At 56.4% G+C, this 22179-nt stretch overlaps 1 protein-coding gene across 2 annotated transcripts in view; it reads right to left on the bottom strand.

The window, feature by feature from the left end:
• ATP2C2 (ATPase secretory pathway Ca2+ transporting 2) overlaps positions 1-22179 on the bottom strand; it is a 63756-nt gene that overhangs the window by 16980 nt on the left and 24597 nt on the right. For both annotated transcript variants that reach the window (XM_023246034.2, XM_023246035.2), the window contains exons 4-11: positions 17924-18013; positions 17062-17097; positions 16897-16958; positions 13074-13182; positions 5419-5568; positions 5272-5340; positions 4631-4706; positions 2205-2271 (exon numbers count right to left, since the gene is read on the bottom strand). In XM_023246034.2, coding sequence (XP_023101802.2) covers positions 2205-2271; positions 4631-4706; positions 5272-5340; positions 5419-5568; positions 13074-13182; positions 16897-16958; positions 17062-17097; positions 17924-18013 — 659 coding nt within the window. The remainder of the gene's footprint in view (positions 1-2204; positions 2272-4630; positions 4707-5271; positions 5341-5418; positions 5569-13073; positions 13183-16896; positions 16959-17061; positions 17098-17923; positions 18014-22179) is intronic.

Here is a 22179-nt window from a genome sequence, read left to right as displayed (position 1 = left end):
GAGACAGAGAGCAACAGGGGAGGGGCAGAGAGAGAGGGAGACACACAATCGGAAGCAGGCTCCAGGCCCCGAGCTGTCAGCACAGAGCCCGACGCGGGGCTCGAACCCACGGACCGCGAGAACAAGACCTGAGCCCAAGCCAAGAGTCGGACGCTTAACCGACTGAGCCCCCCAGGCACCTCACTTGAAAGAGGCAGTCCGACCTCAGAGGAGTTAAAGTGGGAAAGACAATGTGTCTGAAATCGAAGAAATACGGTACGCGAGCGGCGGCCTGTTCCCCAGAAACAATGGCGCATTCAGGGGCCGGTTATATGAACCAAGATTACTGAATTTGGTCAAAGGACTGTGCCCAGTTTCTATGGTACCAGCAAGAAGGCCTCCTCGGTTTTATGGCACAAGCAGACGAGACTAGCTAAGCAAACATTTGCAGAGGGTGTACGACGGGGCCTTTCTCCCCCCCATATGGCGTGGGAAGGGCGTTTTTGTATGTAGTTGGATGCTTGCGTGATTAAAAAAAAAAATTAATCCACAGACTAATAAAGATTAGCATGGACCAGGAAAAGCGAGTATACTTTGGATCACCTTGAATGTCACTCGAGGCAGAGGGAATTAAGAGAAAGTGTTTAAAACAGTGGCTCTTACGTTACTTCTTTCGAGAATCTCTTCCTCGCTGGCCACCCTGCTATTTCTGCCTTCTGATTCAGGGGTTTCGAGCGACTAACTCTGCTACAAACGGAAAAGCCTTCGTCGCTTCAAAGTCACAGGTGAAAAGAACAGAGGAGATGGCCTCTGAGCGGCAAGGGAGACGTGGCTGTCGTGGGATAGGTCAGGTGGAAGGAACACTGAGACCGGGGACCAGAAATGACCAACCAGTGGCTCTGGGGAGGGCGGGCAGGGATGGACACGGGGCCTCTGCTGTTACTGACTTGGAAATCTGTAAGTCTTGGGCTCACGGAACTTTCCACCGTGTAGAAGAGGGAAATGGCATGTGTCATTATTTGGGGGAGGTCCTTAAGCGGCACAGCTTTGGAGTGCTCTGGCTTTTCCAGGAGTCTCCCCAGGGCTCAGGCTTCTCTGTCCCTCGGCCACCACACCTGCCCTTGAAGGCTTAGTCACCTGAGCACTCTTATCAGGGGCTCACCCTTCTTCCCTGGCCCCGCCTCCTGCTGGAGCCCCGACTGGGTCACCACTTAGAGTTAGCAGTAGCAGCCGGGGGGCTGGTTAGGAACGCAGAGTCCCAGGCGCCCCCCCAGACCCACCGAGTCCGTGCACCTGTGACCCCAGGACCCTCGTGTCCTCCGGCTACCGTTGGAAACCCCTACTCTTCAATGGCCCATTCTTCCAGGAAGCCCGCCCTGACCTTGAACCCCACGTTCCACAGCGCAGCCAGCTGCCCACGCCCCCTGGCCCCCTCTTGGCTCAGCAAGCTGGGGTTCGCACCCCTGTCACCTCTCGTCTCTATGTCAAGAATGGCCAACGCTTTGCCAAAAAAGATGGCTCGCCATGCGTGTGGGGAAAGATTCTGATGACGCTATTTAGAATCGGGAGGGAAAGGGGCCCCAAAAAAGCCCGGTGACACGTCCCCTAACCGACGCCCCTGGTGCTTCTGCTTAGGGAGCCCAGCCAGTCCCCTTGCTGTCCCCAGATGCGCATGGCTGGGTCCTCCCGGCGGAACCCCCTTCCCGCCTTCTCCCGCAGGCTCTTCCTCGACAGCCCTCAGAGGACGTTCCCGGGCCACCCTCCGGGGACATTCTTCCTACCTCCCTTGCACTCCCTCCGCAATGGTTTCCTCTGTGGCCTTGATCGTGAGTTGTGATTATTTTGTTACTGTTCACTTGACGTGTTTGTGCTTACTTTCCCCACCAGCCCGCAAACTCTGTGATCTGGCTCCCTCAGCCCTGGGTGGTGCGGAGAAGTCATCAGCGGGCCCTCACGGCGGGGGCCGGGGGCCGGCGAGGGAGGGGTGGCACACAGGAGAGTTCCTGCCCTGCCCCAGAGGCGGTGGGGTCCCCGCCACGTGGGGCAGGCTGGCCTCCACTGCTCCCCCCCAGGACACTGAGTTCAGGCCAAGACGCTTGCCAGAGTCACAGAATCAGGGCGTGGCGGAGACAGGCTTCAAACCCGCAGCGTTCCCACCCAAGGCCGGGGTCCTGCTCCCCGGTCTTCCCTGCTCCCGCCTTCCCAGGGGACGTCCGTGCCCTTACCTGACCCCAATCGTGAACATGCTGAGAAGGGGTTTTCCTTGCAGCCAGCCCGTGAACATGATTACGCCTGGGAAAGAGACAAAAAGTATACATCTGCACACACGCGGGCACACGCGCACCTCCTCTGACACGCCCAGGTGTTTCAGACTCCTCTCCTGCGCCTGAGTCAAGGAACCTCAGGGACTTGTGAGCACTCTCCTGTTCCTTTGTAAGACACTCCCGCGCCCGCAAAAAACAATGGTGTTACTTTTTCCAGAAAGGACCAAGCCGGTTGAAGTCAGAGAAAGAGACAGACCATCCCTCCGTTAGTTCATCGCAGGCTGTTTGAAAACGCTGGCGGACGATTCCAGAACTCTCCCCGGGTGCCGTTTGTGCTGGGACGCCCCCCATGGCGTCCGATGTGGCAGGTGACAGCTGTTCCTGTGACAGGCACGTGGGCCCGGGTCGTAGAGGGTTCCGTCCTCCCGTGCGCGTGTCCCAACGTGTCCCCTGTTCCGCTCTCGCCCCCATCAGTCACCCGGTGTTTACTAACCAGCAGGCCCGGGACACGCGGACCCCGCCAGAGGTGGGGCCCCTCGGGGCAGAGAGGGGGCATGAGTCACACTGGGACCCGTGGACGCGCACGGGATGCTCTGGCAAGGAGGAAAAGTTCTGGGGCCTCAGTGTCCTCATCTGTAAAGTGGGGATAATGACCATGTCCCCCTCGAGGAGTTGTTTCGGGATTTGAGAAGCAGGAATCCACCTGAAGTGCTATCCCGGCTGAGAGCCCCACTGGCTGAGATCGGAATCGGCCGGTTAAGACCCACCTTCCACTAGGGCTCCAGGACAGAACAGGCTGGAAAGGAGGGACGAAGGCAGGACAGGCTGGAACAGCCTGTGATTTAGCCAACGCCGGGCACTTAAATCCAAAGCTGAACTTGGAGAGGTGACCAGACACCGGAATCTGGGGACGGGTGTCCAGGGAAGAAAGGGCAGGCGGGTGCGTCCCCCGCACGACAGATCTGGAAGCCCGGACTCCAGACGGCATCCTCTTAACCACTTCGCTAAATTTACTTCTGCGTGTAAGTTGCAGGGGAGCGGAGATCCCCTCGGTCCCGGCACGAAATTCCGAATTTCCCTCTTTGTTCCCTCGGCAAATTCCTGTCACCCTACGAGACCCGGCTTAATGCCACACCTCCCTTGGAGCCTTCCCCAGCCTCCCGCTGGAGATTAGCCATGACCTTCGGGTTGCACGTTTGTTCAGGTGCCTCCCTCCTCTCGGCCTGGGCGCTTTCAAAGGGCCGAGGCTGTGTCTGATCCGTCTCGGTGGCCCCAAACCTCTCCCAGTGTCACAAGACACTCGCGAAATGAATTCGCACATCTGGGTGGCCAGAGGCGCAACGTCTGCTTCTTCGGGAAACCTCCTCTGGCTCCTCCGCAGGTCTAGCCAGACCCACTCGTACGTCCTGTCATCACTGCCTGCGCTAGGGGGCGCTGCTTTCTGGGTCGGTTCCTTTATTAAGTATTCACTCAACAAGTGTTGATGGAGAATCTGCTACGGGCCAGGCTCCGGCTGACCGTGAGGGCTGGAAAGTGAAGAACACGGAACCACAGCCAGAGCTGGAGACAGCAGGAAGGAGTGGGCGAAGGGACCGGGGCGGCCCCAAGGGGGGATTCAGGCTTAAGACCTAAGTTTAGATCCACGGCATCGGGTCGGGCCCGTTTGCTGTGTTGCCAGAGGCCGAGCGGCGCAGCCTGGTAGACACGTGGCTAAACTGTCCCTCCCAGTCGCCTTTGCGGTCAGGCAGGCCATGTGACTCCATTCTGGCCAATCAAGAAGGGGCAAAGACAGCAGGCCTTGGGGGCCCATGCCTTAAAAAATGGCCCGTACTGGGGCGCCTGGGGGGGCTCAGTCGGTTAAGCCTCCGACTTCGGCTCAGGTCACGATCTCGCGGTTCGTGGGTTCGAGCCCCGCGTCGGGCTCCGTGCTGACCGCTCAGAGCCTGGAGCCCGCTTCCGATTCTGTGCCTCTCTCTCTCTCTCTCTCTCTCTCTCTCTCTGCCCCTCCCCCGCTCGTGCTCTGTCTCTCAAAAATAAAAAAATTTAAAAAATCTCCCACACAACCTCTGTGTTCCCGCTTTCCCCCACTCGCTGGCTGAACGGAATTCCGGCCCGCCTCTGGGGACCTGGAAGAAGGGGGAATGGTCGGGGCCCGGGCCCCCGAGGTGGCGTTTGGAGGTGACCTACCCAGGCAGGAACGAGCAAGAAATGCACCTTGACCACGCTACGCCCTCCCAGGGGCAGGCTGCTCTGTACGACAGCTTGTCTCGTCTCACACAGAGACCGCTTGGCCCCCTGAGTCTCCCGTCCGCCCTCGGTCCCACTGAGGACCTCAGGACGGCTCCCCCGCGCCCCCCGGGACCCAGTGCAGAAACGGCCTCGCTCACCAATTATGCCGAACGAGAAGAGTGTCAGCTGCTTCCCCAGCCTGTCCATGCTTTTCTGTAGCGGGGTTTTAGGCGTCTGAAAGGAGGAGATCGGTGGGTCTGTTAGAGGACACCGCCCGGCTTTCTCTTATCTTGAGCGGGGCGACAGTCACAGAACGGGGCACACGCATGCAAAAGTCCACTGGCCTCCACACTTCAGGCCCCTGCGTGTTACGGTCTGTGAGCTGGATCTCGGCAAAAAAAATCCTAGTAAGTGTTTTTACCTGTGTTGTTTTTTAACGTTTTATTGATTTTTGAGGAAGAGCGTGGGGGGGGGAGGGGCCGAGAGGGGGGGGGACGGGGACAGAGGATCCGAAGCGGGGCTCGAACTCACGAACCGTGAGATCGTGACCAGAGCCAAAGCTGGACGCCCAACCGACGGAGCCACTCAGGCGGCCCCACCCCCACCCCCCGACCCCCCCCCCCCCCCGCTGTAAGTGTTTTTAAATAAAAACAAAGTTTAAAAAACGTGAACTCGTATTGACCACATCACCCTCACGCCTAAGGAGGACGCAGGGCTGGCAGCAGCAGCCGAGAATAATCTCAAACCCCGGCTTGCAAGAAAAGCAAAGCCCCCCTCCCCCCCCCACCCCCGCCCTTACCTCTTCAGCCTGCATCATCTTAAACACTTCCCCGAACTGGGACCTCTCCCCTGTTCCGATCACGACTCCCTGCGTTCGGGAGAGAGAAGGGTGAGATCTGAGGCGGGGAGCCTGCTGGCGGGGGCGGCCGAGGTCCCCGGGGCTCACCTGCCCCTTCCCGTACTGCACCAGGGTCCCCATGAAGACGATGTTGCTCAGAGTGGTGAGGTCCCCTCCGTCCGTCAGCGGGCCGTCCGTCTTACTGCACGGCTCCGCTTCTCCTGTGAAACTGGATTCATCCACCAGGAGGTCTGTGACCTAGAGCCACGAGGGGAAAAGAACACAGTCTGCCCCCTTCGCCCTGAGAACAGCTCGGTCAAGCGCAGAACGGACCCCTCGCACCCCATAAAACTTCTCAACTGGGAAAAGCGTCCTGTGCCTAAGAGTTAGCGGTCCCGGTCGACAGGGGCGAATCCTGACCGACAGGCCGCTACAAAGTCGGCACGCAGCTCTAAGCAGAAAACGTCCCTCCGCCAGGCCCTGGAGTCGGGCTGGAAGGGACTTTTTTCTGGGCCACCTGTACTGACCTGGAAGGATATTCCAATGCAAGCTTTCCTGGCTTCCCGGACACATTCCAGGGACAACACTCCAGTGTTGGCAGGGAAGAAAAACAAGGCTGATGTGGGACCACCCCTGACAGTGAGGGGTCATTTCTAAGCCCGCGAGCCGAGGAGCCCCCGAGTGTGATGCAACATTCAGGAACTTCAGACACCTTTCTTTGGTGCATTAAAGAATGCATAGGTCTCTGTTTAACCCATCTGGCGTTGAACAGAGGCGTGGCTGGGGAGACGCCTTCGGAGGGCAGCTGGGACGACTGGGACCCAGCCACCTGAGGTGCGTGCGTGCTGGCCTCTCTGGATCTGAGGCCTTCCAGAAATGGTGGCTCTGACGCCTGGTTTTGTCTTTCTGTTTGTCCTAGAGAGAGTGTGCATGCGTGAGTGGGGGAGGGGCAGGGGTGGAAAAAAGGAGGCCAAGCGGGCTCCAGGCTCGGTGCAGAGCCCACCTGGGGCGCCATCCCCACCGTGAGATCATGACCTGAGCCAAAATCAAGAGTCGGTGGCTCAACTGACCGAGCCCTCCCAGGCGCCCCATGATGTCTGGTTTCGTAAAGCAAACCATACTGCCCTCAGCCACCTCTGCCATTCAGGTACGGCTATTTTCGTGAGGATTTTCTGCCACGAAGAACTCATACAAATCGCATCTTAGGATGGAACAAGGCTTCTGCTTTTGTTTTCGTTTCTGATTTTGCCACGACAAAACAAAACGAAACGGAACACAACAAAACCGCGACCAGAAAAGCACACAACGGTATCTGACACCTTAATTCCATTCGCCAACAGACAACAAACACCATGTCGAAGTCACGGGACAAGTTATCAGAACACGGCCTCACAGGCGTCTGGGAACTGGACAAGAGTTGATCGTGTGCCTCCCCCCACCGAAAAAACACAGAAGTCTCATACCTGCTTTAACATCATTTAAAATTTTAGTGTACTGTTAAAAAAAATACTTGGCAAACGGTTAACTTAAAATATATCTTACAATTTTTTTTAATGTTTATTTCTGACAGAGAGACAGAGAGAGACAGAGCACGAGCAGGGGAGGGGCAGAGAGGGAGGGAGACACAGAATCCGAAGCAGGCTCCAGGCTCTGAGCCATCAGCACAGAGCCCAATGCAGGGCTCGAACTCATGAGCTGTGAGATCATGACCTGAGCTGAAGTCGGACACTCAACGGACTGAGCCACCCAGGCGCCCCTAGAACGTATCTTTCAAAGCACCTGTGTCTTTCTCCGGACACTCCGCGTCCTGCCCACCTTGGAGAAACCCATACAATCCGTGTGCCTCGAGCATCACGGAGCCAGCTTACTCAGCAGCCGCCTTAGGCTGTGTTAACACCAGAAGCCACACGTGTGCACACGCACACACACACACCAGGAGAGGAGGAGAGAGCGCTCACATTCCCAGAACTCCTGTGATGAGCTAGGCCCTGGGCCGAGCACTTTGCAAGGCCCCTGTCTCCAAATCCCCATCCCCTCCATGAAAGATGCTACTGTTTTCTCCATTTTACATATGGGGAAACTGAGGCACGGAAACATTAAGTCACTTGCTCAAGTAACTTGTTCAAGGTTATACAGCTGCTTCGTGGCAGAGCCGAAGCGTGAGCCAAGGCTCTAGTTCCAGAAACCGCACTCTTGACCATCTTGCAAAACGGACCACAGACCCAGTAGCTATCACACAAGAGGTGAGCCTCCTGTGGCCAGCTGGATACTATGGAGGACATACGTGGGGGGCCAGGGTGAGCTCTGCCCCTAAGGACCTTGTCATTTAAGTATCTAAGACCAACTGAGAGAAGCCAACGTCCTACAAGCTCACAAGAGAACAGTTAGGTCGGCATTATTCGAACAGGGACCGGTGAGTTCTCTATATTTTCAAATTAAAAAAAAATCTAGCAGCGATCTTTTTAAAATGTGCTCAGGGCCGCAGGATCCCAGTGCCCAAGAATGACAAAGGCTCCCACTTGCCTGTATAATGCCCACGTCCCCTCTTCCTAACAGAAACCCCGTTGGCAGTGGTATCTGGACTTGGGGGTGGCTATGTGCCCCTGCAACGCTATTTCCCAGCATCCCTTGCAGCTCACAGTGTCTCCAGCCCTTTGGACACTGGGACACAGGGAGAAGTCACGGACGGTCCAGGGCAAGATCTGTGAAGACGAGTGAGGGTGAGACGCTCTTCACCCTTCTGGCTTCCTCTTTCTCCCTCCCTGGGCCTTCGCCCTAGTGGCTCCAGAAGCCATCTTGCAAGCATTTAAAGGACGGTCCCATCCTGCGGAGGGCGCAATGGGGGCCTGGGAGAAGCCCTGTACTCTGTTCCATGGTGGAGCCGCCATATTGGCTCTGGACACCCCCCCTTCCAGTCTCTCATCCTGTGAGAGAGGAGTAAATCTCTGACCCACTGAAGCCCAGGCATTTCTCTCACTCTATTACCATAGTCAAATAACAACCGCCACTGATCTAGACTTTGTGTTTGTATTTTTATCTCCAGGACACAGGGAAAGTCAAGGGACTTCCTGGAGTGGCGCCTAACACGACGAAGGAAGAAACAGGAAGACGAAGTCACCCAGCACCACCGGCTGCTGGCACCACGCACACAGGCGGGAGAAAGTGGCACCACATCCCCAAGGCAAGCAGGGATTCGGTTTCCAGAAGACACCGTCTCATGGGACAGGATGATCATTTGAATACGTTGTACTTCCTAGGAAAATCTGGCTTAGGTTTCCAGGTTGAAGCACATGGAATTTGTACCTAACTTTGTTTGTTCACATTTAAGCAGCACTGTAGTTAGAACAGAAAGTCAACACGGGGAAGAGAAACCCCTCCGCTGACTGGGCCCGAGAGCCCAACTGACCGCAGTCGGATGTTTTTGTCAGATGGAACCTGCGGCCTTGGGCTTGGGAGTGAGAAACGGGGGGGCGGAGCTGCCGGGTTGGGGGATGGGCCGGAAGAGGTGAGTTCCTGCAGGATCAGGGACTTGAAATGGGCCTCGAAGGATAAGCACACAGTTGGTGAGTGAATCAGGCAGGGAAGGAAGAGAAAGCAAACTGGGGGGGGATCGATGATGCGTGAACTCGGTAGTAACAGGCTTAATAAAAAAGACCTCTCTTCTCCCAGCACCCCACCAGCTTTAACGGGACAGAAACCCAGGGTGCTGAGTGTGGGCACCTATCCACCCTCTTTGGGACACAGATTCTTGGCCGGGGTGGTGGGGAGAGGGTGGAGGTTGGGGGGGGGGGGGGCGGTGCGGTGGGCGCTGTCCCTGGTGCTGAAGCCACGGGCGGGACGAGCCCTGAATGGAGAGGGTACAGGCAAGAAGACAGGAGGTCTGGTCCACATGGAGCACTGGGGGAGGTGGGGTTGGAACTCAGTCGCTTCTGGCATCGGCTAAGAAATTTGGAGGGTACCTTGTAAGTAATGAGGAGCCATGAAAAGTCTTGAGCAGAGAAGGGAGGTGAGTGAGATCCACAAAATGATGCTAGATGTTGAAAGACGCGGCCAGTGGCATTGGGAAGGGAAGCCCACAGTCCAAGGAATGAACCCAAGTGAGGCCAAGGATGGCTCCCCGGGGAGGGGGGGTGCAGTGCGCATGGACAGAAGAACCAGCCAGGAAGAACAACAGAATTGGCAGTGAGTGGAATTAACTAGATATATGGACAAAGGCACAGGTCACTAAGGCTCACAGCTTAATCTGGTCTACAGAACATTAAAAAAAATTTTTTTTTTTTAATGGGGCGCCTGGGTGGTTCAGTCGGTTGAGCGTTTGACTTCGGCTCAGGTCATGATCTCATGGTTCGTGGGTTCGAGCCCCCATGGGGGGGGCCCAGCTTAGAGCTTGGGGTCTGCTTCAGACTCTGTCTCCCTCTCTCTGCCCCTTCCCCGCTCATGCTCTGTCTCTCTCTGCCTCTCAAAAAAATAATGATAATAAAGAAAAATAATAAAAAACATTTAAAAAAATGTTTTAATGTTTTATTTATTTTTGAGAGAGAAATAGAGCTCAAGTGGGGGAGGGACAGAGAGGGAGGAGGAGCCACAGAATCGGAAACAGACCCCAGGCTCTAAACTGTCAACACAGAGCCCGACCCAGGGCTCAAACCCACGAACTGGGAGATCATGGCCGGAGCTGAAGTCGGATGCTTAACCGACTGAGCCACGCAGGCGCCCCTTCAGGACATTTTTCAGTCAGGCGGGCTTGATCCTGAATACACTTCATTGAAGTCAATTTGGGATTGGCAGGAATCTTCCAGGCAGAGGCTCAGTCAGCACCCCGACCTTCTGAACTGAGACGCGAGCCTTAACTCTTGCCCAGGTTTATTTGTTGTGTTTTCAAATGCCAACACCTTCCTTTTTTCCACCCAGTGAAAAGAGCTGTCATTCTGACCTTCAGAACCGTAAGATAATACATTTGTGTTGTCTTAAGCCGCTCGGTACCTAGTCATTTGTTATAGCAGCCAGAGGAGAGAGATGATACATTGGGGAACCCAGAGGGAGAGACGGAGCGAGAAAAGGTCACAAGAGCCGACTGCAGGCCAGAGAGCATGTGCTCCTCCTCCCCCACTGACAGGTGCATGACCTCAGGCGGGCTGCTCGACCTTTCCCGGTTTCTGTGTCCTTGTTGTACGGTCAGAAGATGAAGTCGTGTTCTCTCAAGGTTGTTGGGAGACGGAAGGAAGCAGTTTCTACCCCGTGGTCGGCACAGACCCGGCTTTATATGTAAGCGCGTTCGTTCTTTCCGGAAAGAGAAACACGCTGGGAGGCAGAGATGAAGGGGAATGTCTGGGCCAAGAAGGAACAATGTGTGCGTGCCTGTGCAACGATTCTGGCGGCTAAAGATACTCAAGGCCCAGAACCTGTGTGACACCAGCGGCCACCCGGAGGTGGCTGGGCCTGAAGACGGTGGAAGCCTCTGGTCCCTTCCTGCTGGAGAGCAGACAAGGCTGTTCCTGTCTCCTCACGCCCAGCCAGTCTCCCCTCCGAGACAGAGCCTTACTTGGAGCCCCGACAGATTCCATTCAACCCCCTTTTCATTTCCGGAAGTGGTCAAAGAAAAACAAGAAGCAGTGACCCTGCTCTACTGGCTGGGCCGCATCAGCCTCTCCCCCCCAGGCCTTGGCCTTTGTTTTCGCTGTGGGAAGAGAAAATACTCCGTGACCTCCACACACGATGCAGAAGGGTGGCGGGCGTACCTATTTTAAGAACTTTCTTGAACCCGCTGTTTCCTGGACCTAAGTGGCTTTAAGCCCTACATAAAGTTCTCCCGGATCTCAGGGCTTAATAGCTGACACCCATATGCCACGGTGAATAAACAAAGGCATTGGTTGTTCAGGGCAGTTGCAAAATACCAAGAAGGGGAAGGTGCCGCCTTGTGACCGGTCGCAGGGAGAAAAAGCATCCCGTGGCATCAGGAGCAGGTACGGGTGGCCTTAACATAGGCAGGAGGAAAACCAGTTGAGGGAGAGAGTTACCCGGGGGTTATGAACTGTTGCGGGGACTTGGGGTGGGGGTGGGGGGGACGGGAAAGGGAGGGCAATGAAGCCACTGCCGACGCACCGACCGCTCACGTCACGCCGAGCGTGCCGCAGGTGGTAACTCGTCGAGGCGGAACAAGCGCTATCCTCTTTGACAGATGGGGAAACCAAGGCTCAGAGAGGCCGAGCTTTCGTCAGAGTTGCAGGCTGGCAGGCGCGGGGCGGGGAGACGAAACCACGGGCCCCCGATTTCCAGCGTGCGTCACTCACCCGTGCCAGGCCCTGGGCTGAGCCCTTTCCATCCAGGGGATGTCATCCTTACGGCCTCCCACTTTCTTCCCCGTTTTGCAGACGGGAAAACGGGGGCACAAAGGTTGAGTACCTCGCTCCAGGCCACCCAACTTGTGAACGGTAGGCCCTGGCTTCAAACTCAGGGCCAATGCCCGGCCCCAGGGCACTAGCTGCCTCGAGGCACCGCCTCTGGACCGCTGAAGGCCAGTGCGGGGTGGGGGAGGGGGGTAGCAGACGCCGAGGAATCTGTTCTGTTGTGGGAAGGGACAGCGGCCTGAGCCTGCAGCCTGCTCACCTGGGTCCCTACCCTGCCGTCAGATCTCAAAGTCAGGGGCAGAAGGCTTTGAAAGCGGGAGTGTCCCCCGGGCCCCTGCCTCTGCCGCAGAGAGTGGCTCGGGGCTTGAAATGCGGGGCCCGGATTTGGCTCTTCGTCCTTCCCCATCACCCTCTCCAGGCCACTGTTTGTGTTTTTGTTTTCTTTACGTGTATTTATTTATTTTGCAAAAGAGGGAGAGAGAGAGTTCAAGTGGAGGAGGGGCAGAGAGAGAAGGGGAGAGAGGGAGACGGAGAGAGAGGGAGAGAGGGAGAGAGGGAGAGAGAGAGAGAGAGAGAGAGAGAGAGAGAGAGAATCCCAAGCAGGCTCCATACACTGTCAGCACGGAGCCCGATGCGGGGCTCGAACTGACGAGCCTCGAGATCGTGACCTGAGCTGAAATCCAGAGTCGGAAGCTCAACCGGCCGAGCCACCGGGCGCCCCTCCAGGCCACTGTGTTAACAGCATGCCAATGATCCCACAATTCCCGAAGACACATCCTCTGGAAATAAGTGAGTCGGGGAGATAGCCTGCACTGAAGCCGTTATCACTGAAAGCCGTGAATGATTCTTCAGCATTTCTGCAAAGTTCCGTAAAATAGATCACCCCCGCCGACAGATCCCTCTGAACTCGACTTCACCTTTTCTGATACATCAAGGATTATCTCCGAGAGCCTCAGGTGACGCTGTGGCACCATGACACCCACAAAGGTCAGGGACACGGCTCGCCCCCCACCCCACGTCCTCAACCCACACTATCGTAAAAGCTCGTACTTTCGTTTTGTGTCTCCGCTGGCCTGTTTCCCTCCTCGGCACTGAGCAATCGGGTCACGTTTCTTTCTGGCAGCTCCTTCTAGAAGCCACGCTTGCCTCATCCCTCGGTCCCACCCTGGTTTAACGGGCTAGTGCCGTCTGCTCTAAGCCAGAAAATCACATAACCGAAACGTAAAACTGGGAATGAATAATTTATGAAACACAATTCGAGGGGCTTTGTGCTTAAAATGAGCTTGCTTGCTAACTTCATGCCTTGTGTGCGTGCACGAGAGAGAGAGAGAGAGAGAGAGAGAGAGGGAGAATATGCCTGTCGCCAATAAGCTAAGTGTCTGCAGATCACAAAGGCCAGGGTCAGGGACTCCTCACCTCAGTGAGACGGATGTCTGCGGGGATCCGGTCTCCGATCGAGAGAGACACGATGTCTCCGGGAACCAGGTCTCGCGCGAGCAAATGCTGGAGTTTTCCTTCTCTGATGCTGCATGTGAAACGATAAACAAACAGACAAACACAAACACACACACCGACATGCTGATCACATCCTACTTTTGCGCACGTTAGCCAATCTGAGCAAAGAATACCGAAGCACGCTTTCTCTCCCAGTTACGGACAAACCCTCGCGCCTTCATGGTTTTGTCGTATTTTAAGGTCACACACGCTTCTGGGAGACCCTCGGCTTCATTTGAAATGCGGGCCCACTACTCCTGTTTACCCTGCCTGGAATCAAGGCGGAGCCACGTGGCCTCCAGAAGCTTCTGCAGGTGTAAGTCGGCAGCTCTAAAGCTTCCTTAATGGAGCCAGTGGCTAGAGGCACTTCTGTCCTCAGAGAAGACACCGCTCGGGCACAGAGCACTGTCTCCAGGACTCGGCCTGGCAGAGCTGGGGGGGGGGGCATCTTATGGGCCTGAGAAGCCCAGGACCTCCTTTCCCGCTGGGCCATGACCCCTGCTCACGGCCGTGCCAGTAACAAGCCGCGTGCTTCTGGGCACAGGCTCCCGCTGCAATCCCCCCATTCGCCACCCTCCCCGGACGCCACAGTCCCAGCCGGGCTCCCGCCCCGTCCCTGGCCATCTTCTCTCTCTGTCCCACACGCCGTGGCCAGAGGGCTCTTAAAACGCAAAGATCAGGGCCACCTGGGTGGCTCAGCCGGTTAAGCGTCCGAGTCTTGGCTTCAGCTCAGGTCATGATGTCACGGTTCGTGAGTTCTAGCCCCACATAGGGCTCTGCGCTGACAGCACGCAGCCTGCTTTGGCTTCTCTGTCTCCCCCTCTCTCTGCACACCCTGCTTGCGCCCTCTCTCTCTCTTTCTCAAAATAAATGTTAAAAAAACCACAAAAAAGCAGATAAAAAACCAGATCACAAGTTCCTACTGCTCCAAACCTCCAATGGCTTTCGATGACCTTGGGCTCAAACCCAAAGGCCCTGCTAAGGCCCCCTTGACTGGGTCCTGCCCCCTCCCGCACTCCTGCCATCCAGCCCTTGAACACACCCAGCCCTTTCTGGTCTCCCAACCTCGGACGTGGAAGCAGACATTCCCCTCTTCTTCGTTAAGAGATTTCACTCTTGTTCAGAGAGCCACCCTTTCCCACCTGGAGCCGTCTGCTCCAGCGAGTGGCTTCTGACTGGCTGAGACCATCGGGGTGAGCCCAGCCCCTGCCCAGGACTGGCTTAGGCACAGGCACTTTCTGTAACACTGGTTTGTGAGACACGCATGGACATTTCCTGGGGGCTCGTGAGAAAGGCTTCCCCATTCTGTAAACACACACACACACACACACACACACACACACACACACACACGACCTCTTCCTCTCTTGGAGCTTTTCACGTCCGGCTCCGATGTCTGGGGCTGTGGCAGCCGTCTTGGGGCGCCTGGGTGGCTCAGCTGGTTGAGCATCCGGCTTCGGCTCAGGTCACGATCTCACGGTTCGTGAGTTCGAGCCCCGCGTCGGGCTCTGTGCTGGCAGCTCGGAGCCTGGAGCCTGCTTCCGACTTGGTGTCTCCCTCTCTCTCTCTGCCCTGCCCCCACTCACACTCTGTCTCTGTCTCTCTCTCCCTTTCTCTCAAAAGTAAATAAACACATTTAAGAAACGAGAAATAAAAGCACCAGGCCCCCCATGTCATCTCCAGCTGACCAACCACACTGTCCCTCCCACCCGAGGCCCCTCGCCCTGAGACACCACGATTTCTCCGGTTTGTGCAGCTCGGCTGTCCCTTGCAGCCACGAGCACCCATCAGACGTTTCCCTCAACTCTCCACGGCTGGCTCCTTCCATCTCTCAGGTCCCAACTGAAAATGTCAGCTCCTCCTTAAAGGTCAGATCAGGGCAGCCTGCTCACCAGCTACGGAAAGCCGTCCCCACTCTCCCATCGGGTACTGCTGTGTCTCCATGAGGTTTCCTGTGGTTTCAGGTGCGGGGGCCCCTTCTGGCTCGAATGCACCTGCCGTATTCCAAAATCATCTCGTTCCTTCCCTTTAGTATCTGCCTCCCCTGGTAGGAGTGTGCGCTCTCTGATGGTCGAGGCCTTCCCTTCTCGTTCCCCGGGGCAACCCTGGCAGGATCTCTCCGGGCACGCAGTAGGTGCTCAATAAATACATAACGGCTCCACGAAGGACGGAGGTCTGTTCCTCCCGGCGTGGAGAACAGACACCGAGACAGAGGCTGCGTCTCTTCGGTGCCCTTTGGATTCTAGTAGCCTGCCTGTCATCGCTCTTCTTGAAAACAGAACTGTCTTTTAGAAGTGACTTCCGGGGACATCGATAAGGCATACTGTCCGCCTGAAAGGCCGAGACCTGATATTTACACTCAAGATCAGATCATCAGACCACATGAATCATTTATGTGCCCGTTTGTTCGTGGGATTACGTCACATGTCACACATCTGGATTTCTGACAGCCTGGCTCGTCTTCTTATTAAGCTCCGTCACGTTTGGTGCCCCCAGTGAACCTTCTAGAATCGACTCACCTTCTCTAGCCCTTCCACATCACCCTCTTTTTGTCTCTGTTATTGGTTATTCTCTGCCTTGTGTTATACACACACACACACACACACACACACACACACACACACACACACACAGGCCCCTCGCTTGCTGGCTTCTTGGGAGGTGGGACGCAACCCACTAGAGCTTTCTACCCCAGCTGTGGGGCGCACCTGTGCCATATGTATCTAGATACACATTCGGGTTCTTCCCCAAACATCCTCTTTGAGAAAGCAGAGGGTTACTGTGTGTCTAAACCCTTCCCAAGCCCCTGGACCTGTGAGATACTTTCTGCTACTTTGTTGTAAGCAGCAGGTGCATATTTGGGAAAGACACTGGCCCCAAAACAACATGAGCAGAGCCAGCCGGGGGCAGGGGAGGGGCGCAGACTTGGCCCTTTCCTGAAATCAGTCCATTCTCACCAGGAGAGACTAGAAAAGTCACTGGCAAACTAGAAATGACATCAAGAAAATGCCAGGCCCCAGACACTGTCTCCCGGGTGTCGGCCGCGTCCCTACCCTGGGGCAGCGGACTGTGCACCTGCCGGAAGCCTCAGCTGTCCCGCCGGCTACTGAAGTTCAGTGAAATGAAGAACTCACTTCCCCAGCCACACCGACGTGGTCAGAGGTGAGCAGTGGTTCGTCCTGGACGGCGTGGATTACAGAACATCCCAGAAAGTTCTACCGCATAGCACTGCATTCTCGGTCTCCCTTTGTCCCTTTCAAACGCCTCTGGGGATGGCCGTGTGGTAACAACGGGCGACGCGGAAACGTCCAGGCGGGAAAGAGGCCGGCGGGGCCGCTGAGGCCAGCCTTGCAACGTCTCACCCCACAGCCCAACGGCCCGAAGCCTCGGCCTGTTCGAGCCCCGCGTCGCGACGACTCAGTCCACTCAGTCCAGCCGCGCCCACCATACCACGGGGGTCGCGGGCTGCTCTCTTCCCAAGTCCACTCCCGCCGCCCATGGCCCCAGCCCCGGCACTCTCATTAGACCCTGATGAGACCGTGAGCGCCCAGAGAAGTCGAACGACATGCCCAAGGACACACAGTAATCCGTTGGCAAGGCAGACGCCATGTCTCCCAACCCCCAGGAAGGCGGGGTTCCCCGCCATCGCACCACCAGGGACACAGACTTGGCAAACTTTTGCCAACCCCACCAGCCCACTGGCTGCCCCGAGGAACCAAGAAGCCCCAGGCCATCTCTGACTCACCAGTTACATTCGGGAGGGACCAGCTTGGTCAACTCCTCCAACGATTTCTCAGATCTGTATTCCTGGCGGGAAGCACAGCCGACATGACATTCAAGGCCGGGAACTCCAAGGCTCCCGTCACACCCGGGGTTACCCTGACCGAGACCTCAGGAAAGAGCTACGCACCTGGATGAAGGCGACAGTCACCACGATAAGCACCGCCTAGGGAGCAAACAGGGAGGGGGTGTCAGCACCCAGCTGTTCCACGAGTGAGCGAGCTGGCCCGTGGAAGGTGGACCACGGTACCCGGCCTTGCCAACTCTGTTCCCTTCTTGGAAAACAAGCACACAGAAATTTATAAAACGGATGCGACACCCCCCCCCCCGAAAAAAAGAACAGAAAAATCATCCCAAATTCTGGTATCCAAAGATTCACATTTTGGGGTACCCTTCTAGATTTTTCTGCATAGACACACAACACAGGATCCTAGAGTACAGACGTATTCTTTTATTATTATTATTTTTTTAATATTTTTATTTATTTTTGAGATAGAGAGCACGAGCAGGGGAGGGGCAGAGAGAGAGGGAGACACAGAGTCTGAAGCAGGCTCCAGGCTCTGAGCTGTCGGCACAGAGCCCGACGCGGGGCTCGAACCCACGAACTGTGAGATCACGGCCTGAACTGAAGCCGGACGCTCAACCGACTGAGCCGCCCGGGCGCCCCTGGATTGTACTGTACACTTTAAAACGCTTACTTTTTAAATGATGCGACTTTCACCTAAATTAAGAAGAAATCCTTTTTAAGCAGATGCTCGGTGGTCACCTCTGGGAAGCAGCTCACAAAGGACCACTCTGTGGACCGGTCTCTGTGCTACCTGCACAGACGGGACAGAGCAGTTCCAGCCCGGGGGTCTCGGCCACGGAATTCTCCGCGACACTGTTCCCCACAGGAAGGAACCAGAGGCCACCTGGCTATCCGCCAAGACAGCGACGGCGAAATTAACCACGACACCGCCGTGCGGGGCAGAGACGGACCCCCGGGCACTCACCACGGCGATACTGACGGCGTCCTCATACTCCTTCGTGAGGATGCTCACCAAGGCGGAGGCCAGGAGGAGCAGGATCAGGGGGTTCTTAAACTGAAAAGTGAAAACAGGGCGGCGGGGGGGGGAGTGAGGGCTTCCTTTCCAGTCCCTCCCCCCTAGGACACAACTCTCTGCTCGAGACCGGGCTCCCGGGCGGGCACCACAGGGGCCCGAGTGCTAGGGCGAAATACCGCCCCGTCCAAAGGGTCCCCTCCACCCGAAATCCCACCTCTGCCGTTTCACTGACACTGGCTCCCCGGGGGTCGTCCAACGCCGTGCCTGTCCAGACGCCAGCCCCGGCCCTGCCTTGGAGGTCCCGGTCCCACCTTGCCACGTCTCCATGACGCTCCAGGGCAGGATCCAGCCCCTCTGGTGGCTGGCCAGAGCTGGTCCAGCATGGCCTAAGGGTCCCCTTCGCTCCACCAGCTCCCCAGTCCCATGTGTCCTGACTACACCAACCTGCTCCTGTAACTAACTGCCTCGGGGGCCTCCGGGGAGGTCGTTCCCGTGGACGGGTGTCACAGAAACTTCCCGAAAGGGTGTTTGCTTTATTGTTTCATGGATCTGCCCCCTCATTTCACAGACTACATAGTATCTCATGTTACAGACGATCGAAAGGAAACAGAAGCACAAACACATAAAAACAGCAAGAGAGAGAGAGTAGACCAAAGATGAGGATCGAGGTGAAAGTCAAGGTGTCATAGTTGTTTAAAATGGGGCCGTGCTAAAAGGATTCAGTCTCCATAATCTGTTCTAAATGGCTGCAGAGAAAAGGGGGGGGGGTGGATAAAAGTAGGTCAAATGGACTGATAATCATCGAAGGCAGATAATGGGTATGTAGGGGTCATTATATTATTCTACTTATGCATAGTTTTGAAAATGTCCCTAATTAGGGGCGCCTGGGTGGCGCAGTCGGTTAAGCGTCCGACTTCAGCCAGGTCACGATCTCGCGGTCCGTGAGTTCGAGCCCCGCGTCAGGCTCTGGGTTGATGGCTCAGAGCCTGGAGCCTGTTTCCGATTCTGTGTCTCCCTCTCTCTCTGCCCCTCCCCCGTTCATGCTCTGTCTCTCTCTGTCCCAAAAATAAATAAACGTTGAAAAAAAAAATTAAAAAAAAATAAAAAATAAAAGAAAATGTCCCTAATGAAAGATTAACGAAAGGTGTGCCCAGCGAAGTCCCACTGTCGCCTCTGAGAGTCTCGGGGCAGCCGGCAGAGCGAGGGGCTGAGAGGCCCTGGGCTGCGCCCAGCGCTGCGGGCAGAGCTCACTGCCAAGGCCATGCACTCCCCGGCGGAGGCAGACACATCCTTTTCTCAGAAATCCGGGAGAACGAAGTCCAAGAGAAGAGGGGAACGTGAGCTCCGGAAAGCCCACGGAGGTGCGTCAGTGTCCTGGGGCTGCTGTGATAAATGACACGACCTGGGGGGCTTTGAACACCGGGGGCTGGTTCTCGCTCAGTTCCGGAGGCCAGAACTCCAGATCAAGGTGCTGATGCGGCCACAGTCTCTTCTGGAGGCTCTGGGAGAAAATCCTTCCCGCCTCTTCCAGCTTCTGGGGGTTCCAGCCATCCCTGGGGCTCTTGCCTTGTAAGACACGCCCCGCCTGGGTCACATGGCCCTCTCCTCCCTGTGGGTGTCTCTGTGTGTCTCCCCTCTTCTTATTAGGGTCACCAGGCATTGGATTTAGGGCCACTCTGACCAGTCTGACCCACTCTGGACTAGCCACCTGTGCAAAGACCTTCTTTTCCAAATAAGACAATATTCTGAGGTTCTGGGTAGATGTGAATTGGGGAGGACACCACTCAACCTGGTGCAGAGAGGAGAAACACCTCAGTCCAGGAGAGCTAGGAGTAAGATTTCGTTTCGGCCCGGAGCCCGTCACAGACTTGCCATCTGATTGGATAGAGGTGAGACGGTAAGAGAGACACAAACACGGGCCGGGCACCCGTAACGCACCAGGCACTGGGCGCCTTAAATCTCCAGGCCACCTTCTGAAGCTCGGTTAGCCTCCCATGCACCAGGCCTCTCCTGCCCCAGGGCCTTTGCACTTCCCCCTCCTGCACATCCTTCCTCCAGACCCTCGCACGGCTCCCGTGTCTCCTTCCTTCAGGTCTCTGTTCGAAGATCACCTCCTCTGGGCACCAGTCGAATGGCTCTCCTGACCACGCAGCCCAAAAAGCCGCCCTGCTATTGTTTCCTAACGGCCGTCCTGACCACACTCAGTGGTGACGGAGGACACAGGAAGCTGGCCGTCTGTCTTCCCCAAAGCAGAAAGTCGGTGTGGCTGCTGCTCTACGCACAATGCCTAGCCCATGGCCAGCAACATGGAAAGCACTTATCTAGAATGAATAAATGAGTGAATGAATGAATGAAGTGGCCCGCACCCATTTTGAGGCAGGGGAACTTGATGCTTGGTGGGGTTGGAACTCCTACTCAAGGTCACATAGCAGAGCAGAGACCAGCACTAGGTCTGTCCTGCCTCAGGTGCATGTCCTCCTGTCCGGGTCGCTTCTATAAGGCCACCTGGCTCTCTGCCCTGCCCTCCCCTCCCTGCAGGCCACACCCACCCGGGACTCCCGGAGCAACAAGACTATTTCTGGACACAGGGCCCCTCCAGCCCGGGGCTCCAGGCCAGCTCAGGGCTGTGCATCCTGGCGGGGGCCACTCTGAGACCTGGGACCAGGTGCTGGTCTCCAGCCAGGCCTGGGTCAAGTGCCACCTTGAACCCCAGTTCCAGTCCCACAGGCTCGGCCCTCTCGGGAGCTGGACCCAGACGGCTCTTCCACACTGGCATCACCAGCCCTCCTCCTTCCCCCACCTTGAGACCATCCCAAGCACCTGCCGCAGGCGAGTCACCGTGAGACACAGCAGACAGGTGGCCGACCCATGTGCCACCGGCACTGCTCTGATCGCAGATGATTAGACTCTTCCTGGCTCGGGGCCCCTCTAAGGCCACACGTAAAGGGACACAGGCGGAAAGGGGTCTGCGGAAGGCTCCCTGTGCGGGCCACGGGCAATACACCAGGTGAACGGTAACGCTAAAACCAACCGACATCTTACCGAGCGCCTCGTCTGTGCCACGCTCCGGGCACACGCCTAGCCTCCCCCCAACCTGAGGACACAGTATCGTCAAATGTCCCTGCTTGACCAATGAGCAGCCGGAGGCTCTGAGAGAAACTGAACTGTCCAAGGATTCACGTCGGCCAGCCCAACTCTTAACTGCCAGCTTCAACCAGGGCCAACCGGTAGGCATGGGGGTGGGGGCCCACGACAGAAAGTCCTTAAATGCGCTAAGCCGCCCTCTTCTCGTGTAAAACCCAGAACAGCAGGGACGTACTGGTTCCAATCTCCAGACAGCGCAACCGGGCTCAAGAAGGCTCAAGGCCCGGCCCGAAGTGTCGCAAGGCTGGGAAGTGGGGCTGGAACCCTGCCGGCCTGACTCTAATCTACCTTGGCCTTGCGATCCCGGGGCCACGAGTCTCGGGTCACGCTGAGGCGGGACTCCTAACGGCGATTCGCTGGAGACAGAGAAGCAGGGCTGTCTCTCGAGGTGGAGAGCTCCCTGTCGCCGGAGGCAAGCAGGGTGGTCAACACCTGGAACAGAGCGAGTGCTCTCCACGCACGTGTAAGTGAGTGCGGATGCTTTTCTGTCCCCGTCAAGGATGGGCAAACACAGCCATGGGGAGTTGCCTTCTAGACCTGCAGGGAAGCCCACAGATGAATCCCTGAACGGACAAGGTTACGCTGAATAAGCAGGCTCCCTGCTCTTAGAAACGTAAGAGGTCTCATTTCTGGAAAGCCCTTGGCTGGCATCTGTAGGAGTTTTTTTTTTTTTTTTTTTTAATTTTTTTAACGTTTATTTATTTATTTATTTATTTTTAAATTTTTTTTTTTCAACGTTTATTTATTTTTGGGACAGAGAGAGACAGAGCATGAACGGGGGAGGGGCAGAGAGAGAGGGAGACACAGAATCGGAAACAGGCTCCAGGCTCTGAGCCATCAGCCCAGAGCCTGACGCGGGGCTCGAACTCACGGACGGCGAGATCGTGACCTGGCTGAAGTCGGACGCTTAACCGACTGCACCACCCAGGCGCCCACGTTTATTTATTTTTGAGACAGAGCATGAACAGGGGAGGGGCAGAGAGAGAGGGAGACACAGAATCTGAAACAGGCTCCAGGCTCTGAGCCGTCAGCACAGAGCCCGACGCGGGGCTCGAACCCAC

The sequence above is a fragment of the Felis catus genome, chromosome E2 (genome assembly GCF_018350175.1).
Source record: "Felis catus isolate Fca126 chromosome E2, F.catus_Fca126_mat1.0, whole genome shotgun sequence".
Classification (NCBI taxonomy): domain Eukaryota; kingdom Metazoa; phylum Chordata; class Mammalia; order Carnivora; family Felidae; genus Felis; species Felis catus.
The sequence above is the reverse complement of the archived record's forward strand: the minus strand, read 5'-3'. Positions and strand labels throughout refer to the sequence as shown.